The sequence below is a fragment of the Trichosurus vulpecula genome, chromosome 8 (genome assembly GCF_011100635.1).
Source record: "Trichosurus vulpecula isolate mTriVul1 chromosome 8, mTriVul1.pri, whole genome shotgun sequence".
NCBI lineage: Eukaryota > Metazoa > Chordata > Mammalia > Diprotodontia > Phalangeridae > Trichosurus > Trichosurus vulpecula.
Genome location: NC_050580.1, coordinates 197,517,417 through 197,526,332, shown reverse-complemented (window position 1 = coordinate 197,526,332; position 8,916 = coordinate 197,517,417). Strand labels below are relative to the sequence as shown.

The 8,916-nt window shown below is 41.2% G+C and overlaps 1 protein-coding gene across 1 annotated transcript; it reads right to left on the bottom strand.

Annotated features, from left to right (window-relative positions):
- On the bottom strand, window positions 1-4,351 carry LOC118827940 (photoreceptor outer segment membrane glycoprotein 2-like). Its single transcript, XM_036734296.1, has 3 exons — window positions 3,771-4,351; window positions 1,441-1,687; window positions 1-207 (listed from the first exon to the last, which is right to left on the bottom strand). Exons 1-3 carry the CDS (start codon window positions 4,349-4,351, stop codon window positions 1-3), a joined length of 1,035 nt encoding a protein of 344 aa, XP_036590191.1.
- Window positions 4,352-8,916: the final 4,565 nt, after the last annotated feature.

Genomic DNA, 8,916 nt, shown 5'->3' with positions numbered 1-8,916 from the left:
TTAGATGTCCTTGTTGAGATTTGGCAATTCAGAGACAGTAGACACTTGGTCAGCTTTTCTGAGGTTTTTGATGAAATTCAAATTGTACTTGACAGTTTCTACAAAGCTGTTTTCAAGGAGCCACCCATCGGAATCCAACTCAGGTTCATCCAGCGGTACATTCTTCAGTGCTGTTTGTAGGTATCGAACACCAATGAGAACACAGAGCTATACAGAAATAAACAATTAACAAATGCCACACATTTTAAAAACAGTCCAACAAACTAAGATGCCACCCGCACTCAACAGGTGTCAAGTCACTAGTAGAATGAACCCACTCCTTCCCCATGTGTGAATTTTTATCTTTTTAATTCATGTCCTCCCCCAGAAGAGTTCATCCTGTCATTGATAACAGGATGCAGTTATTGCATTCTCAAGGCAGTCTACATTTTTCTCCATTCTTCCTGTCCCCCACTCATTCTCTCATATTCACCTTCTCTTGTTCACGTCCAATGAATTCTACTCTTCCACCCACCAACTAACACATAAAACTGTTGAGCTACTCTTTCTTACTTTTCTTCAATACCTCTACTCAGTCCCACTCATCCAACCCTCACCTTCTTTCCTGAACTAGAACTTTCTATTCTTACCTCTTTTCACAGCTACATAGAGCACTGGACCTGAGTTCAAATTTAGTCTCAGATACTCACTAGCTGTGTGACCCTGGGCAAGTCACTTAACCTCTGCCTCCATTTACTCAACTGTAAAAGGGAGATAGTAATAGCATCTACCTCCCAAGACTATTATGAGGATAAAATGAGGTAATATTTTAAAGTGCTTAGTACAGCGCTCCCTCCCTCCCTCCCTCCTTCCTTCCTTTTCTCTCCATATTTTTATCCTCATTTTTTCTATTTACTTTTTTAATCTTCCCTTCTGGTTTTCTTCTCTTTCTTTTTCTTCTGTTTTTCTCACTTCCTGTATTTTTGGTTTGGCTCTGTCCTGCGTTTGACCTCCTCCTTACGTGTTCTCTCCCTCTTGCTACTTTTAACTTCTTTTTTTGAGCTCTTTTTATTATTCTTCCTTACCTTTCTAGCTTTATAAATTATCCTCCAACTATACTTGCTCTATCTATTGCCAGCCCAGCTCCTTTCTTCTCTAGGTATGACCCATAATTACCCACTGCCTAAAATCAACATGACTACCATGCTGATACGAGGCCAATTCTAGTGGAAGAAATTGGAGAAAGAAAAAGCTGGTGATTCTGGGACAGGAGGAGGGAAGGGGAAGAGAATAAGCATTGTATAGCATCTACTGTGTGCCAAGCCCTGTGCTAAGCACAGTGGATGGGGAGAGCATGACACCTACAGACCTTGGGACAAACTAGGACAATCCACTTGACTGGGGTTATATCTATCATTTTTTTTTTTTGGCCAGAGCAAACTTTCTGGGAATTGTACTTACCTCAAATAACCAGATGATAAGCACCACCAATCCAATGGAGCGCATGAGGTGGGTATAGTAATCTAACAGGGCTTCACGGCAGCCCCTCATCCAGACATTCAGCTCCTCAGTGAGAAAATCATAGTTGTAATGGGCAGTGTTGTTGGTAAGCTGGTGCTGGATACAAGGTCGTGGGGAGTTGGGGTTGCAGCAACTAAAAGGAACACCATCCACCAAGAACTTCCCATCGATGTTGTTCTTCAGGCGGCTAGAGTGAGGGAAGCAGCAAGAAACAATGACTGGCATCAAGACAGTTTTCAGCCTCCCTAACTGGAGACACCTATCCTCACCTCCCAAAGGAGGAGATGCAGAGACCACAAATTCTTAATTTATTCAAACTGGGTAGGTAGAAAAAAGACCCAAGTTGCTTTTCCTTCCCTTAGAAGTTGTGAGACTTGCCTATTTCAGGTACGGGTAACCCTGCAGTACCTTCTCCTTGGGAGGACAGATCAAAAACTGAATACTGTACCCATGTGGTAATGTGACAAAAATGCAAATTTTGGCCAGAATGGTTATTTCTATCCTGCTTGCTGTATTAACTGAAATGTCTGTTACTTAGAAAATAGATTAGTATGACGGTAAAGAGCTGGCCACCAAAACAATGCACACCATGGGACGGGTCTTCTGAGACTCACACCTGACAACAGGTATGACAGAGCTTTTGAGGGATCAGTGCTCCTTGAGTGCAAACCCTTGAAGGAGACATAATATTCAGAGAGAACATCAAGAACAGACTCCTGGTCTGGAAACGGGGAGGTCAGGAAATGTGCAGTCACTGCTGCCAAGAGCTCCTAGCCCATTCTTGTTCTCTTTTCCCTTTCTGCTCCCCTGGTGCTCAGGATGGCTGCATTGAAGTGAATGGATTTTTGCCTAGTCCATCTTATCATGGACTCAGGATTACAGATTGAATGCATAATATGGGGAATAATCAGACCAGGAAATGTACTATGCAGTCCCTCTATGAGAAGCAATATGGTTAGAGCATTTTTCCAGCTGAATCGAATGGTCATAAATGAAATATTATAACCAGTACTCTTTCTTACTGAACCCATAATTTTTAGAGAAGAGTAGAGAAAGCCTTTCTGAAACATTTAATTCTTCTAAATTTGGAGATAATATATTTATAATATTATATTACAGATTACTGTGTATCTATAATTTATAAACTTATAGATTAAAAATTCTATTTTAAATTATGGTCTCTCTAACCTCCTAAATGGTCTGCTTTGTGGTGAAATTCTAGAAAGAGATACTTGAGACAGTGAGACCAGGATCAGAGGATCATAGATCAAGAAACCTTAGGGTACCAAGCACAACCCTTCTCAAGTGGAGAAACTGAAGTTGGAGAAAGAAAAAGCTGACGATTCTGGGACAGGAGGAGGGAAGGGGAAGAGAATAAGCATTGTATAGCATCTACTATGTGCCAAGCACTGTGCTGAGCACAGTGGATGGGGAGAGCATGACACCTACAGATCTTGGGACAAACTAGGACGATCCACTTGACTGGGATTATATCTATCATTTTTTTTTTTTTTGGCCAGAGCAAACTTTCTGGGAATTGTACTTACCTCAAATAACCAGATGATAAGCACCACCAATCCAATGGAGCTTGGAGAGGTTAAGTGAATTGCTGGCCTCAGACATAGGATTAACTGTGACCTGGGGTAAGTCATTTAACCCCTCAGCCTCAGTCTTCTAATATATAAAATAGGAAAAATAGTAGCACCTATCTCCCAGGGTTGTTGAGAGACTAAAATGAAATATTATAAAGCACTTTGCAAACCTTAAAGTGCTAGCTATTATTAATTCTAATGCCTTCCCTCTATTAATTATTTCCTATTTATCTCACGTGCAGCTTGCTTTGTATTTGTTCACATTCTGTCTTCCCAACTAGACTGTAAGCTCCAGCAAGGACTGCCTTTTGCCACTTTTTGTATTCCCAGAGCTCAGAATAGTGCCTGGCACATAGTCGGTGCTTCATAAATGTTTATTGATTGATTATTATTGCCCGAGGTTTATACAGGTAGACAAGATCCCAAGACCTTAAAAGGCCTGAGAGACCTTGGACTTAGAAGACTCAGGCCTTCCCAACCCTAAACCCAACTACTCCACTATACTCCCACTGAACTATCTTCCCTGCCTCAGTCGCTACCTTCTAGAAACGGCTTGTGGCCCAGAGAGGAAATGGCACTCATAGAGATACTGGCAGAAGACTAGGTCCTCTGTCAGGGTCTCCTCCCCTGTTCCCTTTTGTGGGCAAAGGTCTCTCCATCCCCATCAGGGACACTCACTCCACAACCTCCCTCGATGCCATGTTCAGGTATCGTGCCGATATCCACTGGATCTCAAACCAGTCCCTGAAACTGCTGTTGCCGCAGCACTGAAACTGAATCTGTAGCACATCGATGGCCTTCTTCAGGAAGCAACGTCCTGGGATATCTGTGTCCTTGTAGAATCTGACAGCTTCTCTTAGACCCAGGTACAAAGATTCCTCGAGTTCCTTCCTCGTGGTGTAGCACATAAATGCACTTACGAGGAGGCAGAACGTGAAACAGAAGGCAAAGGCAATGTAGGGCAGCAGGACCAGTCTCCAGCGTCTATACCTGTGCACATCAGAACAGTCATAACAGATCTTGCCACCAAGGAAATTGATGACACAGGCAATGAGACCCACTGACATGAGCATGTTGGAGGCAGAACTGATTTCCCCCTTGGCCAACACCTCAATTCGCTTCTTGATCTCAACTTTTAGGAGAAGACCAAGACTGAAAAGTATGACTCCTGTCATCACAGACAACCAGTTAAGAAGCCACAGTATCTGGGCCAGCTTGTTCCGTTTGTATTTGGTGAAGGTCACTTTAAGGACAGCCATGGTCTCACTGACATCAGAATAAAGATATCTTTGGAAGGGAGGGCTTGTAAAAGGATTCAATTTCTGACACTGTAGAGCCTGTGGTAGGGGAAGAAACCTATAGAGAAAAGTGAGATTATAGGTTTTTTATTATGTTTACCTATTTTGTTAAGCTTTATATACTCATACAGAGTCATCCTGTCAAGGGCCAATTCCAAGTTCCACTCCCCACACCCCTCCCCACCCCCACCATGAGATTGCATATAATTCCCCAAAGCGAGAAAGTGTGAAAGGGAAGAATGAGTTGATTGTACCATACCTGTGTGTACATTTGAGGTGGTCCTGAATAAGTAGAATGACTACCTATGCTATGTCAGAAAAAGGGCAATAGTTACCTGGACTTAAAGCATCACCTGCTTATAAATGCCTGTCCTAAAATATAGAACCATGCTGAATACCCGGGTGAGGGAGTTCAGAAGAGACATGTCTACTAACAGTGTCTATCTGGGTTTCAAAAACAGGACCATTGTACATCCTGACATAGGAAAATCTGTGATGAAACTCTGAAATATCACACAATCCTTATGCATGAAACAGCTGGTCCCCTATCTGTTTGCCATGGCTATTCTCTTGATAAGCACAGGGACCCTGTTTTATTGGTCTTTGTATCTCCTCTGGAGATCCTATCTCATACATGGTAGGTGTTTTACAAACGTTTGATTACAAATCCTAATGTGAATCTTTTTGAAAACTGATTAATTAGCTTTGCAAACTGAAAATGCATTATAAATGTCACTGTTATTTTTATCTTGTTCTGAAACCTGGATTTTCACTTACTATACATATCTATATCTATATATATGTACATATACATATGTACATATATATATGTACACGTATGAATGAATTAATAAATGAATACATACTCATTTATTACATCCTTGACTTCAAGGAAAAAAACAAAAAACTCAAATATCTGATGAACGAGTGAAGTGAATGAATGAGATTAAGGATCTGTCCCTTCTGTATCTATAAACTGAGGCCCAGATGAGATGTTAGTCTTTTTACCCTTGCCTTTATTATATACTTCACCTTTTCAGTTAAACTTTTTTTTGCTGATCTTTATAGCAAATGTCTGTTGGATGAAGTAAGTTTTATCTTCTAGGGAAAGATCTGATGAACAAAACATCAGAAGAAAACCTTAGGACCAAGTATAGCAAGCACAGTGCTCACTTTGGAGTCAAGTTTTTCATCTTGATGGATAACGACTTTTTAGATAGACACTGCTACTTCGCTCCCCTAAAAAGATCCTCAGTCATCCACAACAAAGACCAGATTCAGCGTTTCCCTGCAACTGAAAAATATTTTAGTTGGTTTCTTAAGTCTCTCATTTTTCTCTAATTCAGTCTTTGATTAATTGAGATCCTACCACTTGTCTTACTAGTATGTTTAATAATTTTCTCTGCTACTACCCCCTTCTTGATGATTGGCATACATTCTTTTCCCTTGTTTCATTCCTTGACTGTTTTCCTAGATCAGTTTCTTAATATTGTGTGTGTGTGTGTGTGTGTGTGTGTGTGTGTGTGTACACCTATATATGGCATGGACCCCTTCGACAATCCAGTGAAGCCTGTGGGCTCTTTTCAGAATAATGTCTTGAATTGCATAAAATAAAATACATAAGATTGCAAAAGAAACTAATTATGTAGAAATGGTTATCAAAATAGGAACAGAATAGGAATCCATCTTGCCCTACAAGAAAGTAAGAGGGGGAAGGAGATTAAGTAGGGGGTGTGACAGAAGGGAGGGCAGACTGTGGGAAGGGTTAATCAGAATGCATGCCATCTTGGGGTAGGGGTAGGAGAGACATGGGGAGAAATTTTGGAACTCAAAATCTTATGGAAATGAATGTTGAAAACTAAAAATAAAGTAATTAATTTAAAAAAATAGGAACAGAACAAGTTGATGATTTGGGAATGAAGTTTGGGAGACAGCTAGAGCTGGAAATATAGACCTGAGAGTTTATATAGAGATAATAAAGCCCTGATAGCCGATGAAGTCATCTATTGAGAGAGCATGGAGAAGAGGGCCCTGGACAGAGCCCTAGGATATAGCCAGAGTTAAGGGGTGTGATGATAGCTCAGCCAAAGAGACTAAAAAGGAGAGTGAGGCCAGGTCTTTAGCCTGCAAATCAAGTGCTCACTTCTTCTACTCAATCACGGGCTCCTTCCCTTTATAAGTTACTTAAGAGCATGGCAATAAGGGGATGGGACATTTTGATCAGAGATAACAGGGAGGGATAAAGTTTGAACCCAGATGACTGGACAGGGGAAATATGCCAGGTGGAATGCTGATCTGGGGGACTCTGGGAAAGTGAGATCATGAGGGCACTAGGCACATGGGTGCAAGTGAGAAATATACTGTTTGACAATTTTGCCCAAGGCTAGCTTTGATGGGGTCTCTTCAAAAAAAAATAAAAAGAAAGAAAGAAAGAAACATCAACAGGATCAGGTTAACTAACCTAGTGAGAACTTTGAAAGTAGATTGTGGCAGTGGATAGAGCACTGGCCCTGGAGTCAGGAGGACCTGAATTCAAATGTGGCCTCAAACATTTACTAACTGTGTGACCCTGGACAAGTCACTTAACCCTATTTGCCTCCAAAAAAAAAGAGAAGAAGGAAGGAAAGAAAGGAAGAAGGGAGGGAGAGACAGACAGAAAGAAAAAGAAAGAAAAAAAGGAAGGAAGGAAGGAAGAGAAAGAAAGAGGGCTGTAAGGAACATTAGCCTGAGATCTCAAGGGATGACACTCCTAACTGGAATAAAGTTAAGCTCTCCCTTCCACGATTCATCCTTTATGCCAGTAATGTCAAACTAACAAAACAAAACCAAGAATCAGTATAGAAAGCTCCATGTCATGGCATATCAACTTAGAAAACAACACACTAACATTTATCTATTTTCTACTGCATTTTTACTTTGTTAAATTTTTCCCGAATTTACATTTTAGTCTGGTTCAGTGGCACCATGTGTCCAGCACACCTCTCCCTTATTAATCTTTTACTTTCTCTCTCTCTCTCTCTCTCTCTGTCTCTCTCTCTGTCTCTCTGTCTCTCTGTCTCTCTCTGTCTCTCTGTCTCTCTCTCTCTCTCACACACACACACACACACACACACACACACTGGCAATTAGGGTAAAGTAACTTGCCCAGAGTCATATCCAGTAAGTGTTTGAGGTCACACTTGAACTCAGGTTCTTCTGACTCCAGGGTCTGTGCTGTATTCATTGCACCACCTAACTGCCCCCTTTTACTTTCAATCTTTTAATTTTTAATCTTTTAAAAATTTTAATCTTTTACCTTTTTAATTTTTTTTACTGAATCTTTTAATTTACACTGGTGCCAAACTAATCTTTCTAATAATACACAGGCCTGTTCAGATCACATTCCTACTCAAAAACTTCAGTGGCACCTCCACTGCTTATCAAATAATATATAAAAACTCCATACCTGACACTGAAAGCTCTTCCTAATCGTACACTAACCTACATTGCTAGCTTTATTTTACAGCATGCCTCTTCACTTACTCTATTCTAATCAAAATAACTACTCATTAGTTGTCTATCTTGACCTGTCTTCTCCTACCTTTATACACATTGTTCTCCATGCGTAGAATAACCACCATCTATGTCTGAGGGTTGATGTCCTTTTTTCCTTTGAGGCTAGGTGCCATTTCCACCATGAAGTCTTCCCAGAACCACAACTAGGAATTTTGGAACTTGGGGAAAGCCTCACACAACCTGCCTAAAGCAAGCCACACAAAATATACCCCAGATCAACTTATTAAGACACATTTAGAAGATGGTGGAGTAAAGGCAAGGACTTATCTGAGCTCTTCCAAATTTCTCTTCAAACCACTTTAAAATAATGCCTCAAAATCAATTTTGGAGCAGCGGAACTGACATAAGGATGGGGTGAAACAATTTTCCAGCCCAAGATAACTTAGAAAGTCAACAGGAAAGGTCTATCTCACTAGGGTGGGGGTGGAATGCAGTCCAGGACAAGCTGCCTCCAACAAGCCAGAAGTAGGCCTTGGGGGCAACTGAATTAGCAGCTACAACTTCTGGAGCTCTCAACCTACAGACCCCCTACAGAAGGGGGTCAGACAACTAGTCTGAAGGAGATTACAGGAGACACTTTGCTGGGACTGGGTGCAGGACTCTGTTGCCTGTATGTGGTTCTGGGTCACAGTCCCAGGGCAAGGAGGAACACTACCACACTAAAGTGTGCACTTACAGGAAAGCAAAGACCCTCATCACAGTTCCTGGGCAGAAAAGAGTGCTTGTGGTCACTCACAGATAAGAATATAGGCCAGGAGGGCAATGACCACAACTCTCCTTACATCGTAACTCCTGGGAAGGACTGAAAACTTATAGATCCTCAGAACTAGCTCTGAAAAAAAAAAACAAAGCTCAGGACAGCACCCCACCCCCACCCTAGGAGCAGAGCCCAATTTTAACATGAAGTTATATCAAGAAATAGGCTGGAAAATGAGCAAACAACAGAAAAAGAACCTGACCATAGAAAGTTA

Bases quoted from the DNA above. Each gene is read 5' to 3' on its own strand.
- LOC118827940 (XM_036734296.1), bottom strand. From the start codon at position 4,351: ATGGCTGTCCTTAAAGTGACCTTCACCAAATACAAACGGAACAAGCTG. The intron at 1,688-3,770 runs GTGAGTGTCCCT...CCCTCACTCTAG, and splicing joins GCATCGAGGGAGGTTGTGGA to CCGCCTGAAGAACAACATCG. The intron at 208-1,440 runs GTAAGTACAATT...ATTTCTGTATAG, and splicing joins TTATCATCTGGTTATTTGAG to CTCTGTGTTCTCATTGGTGT.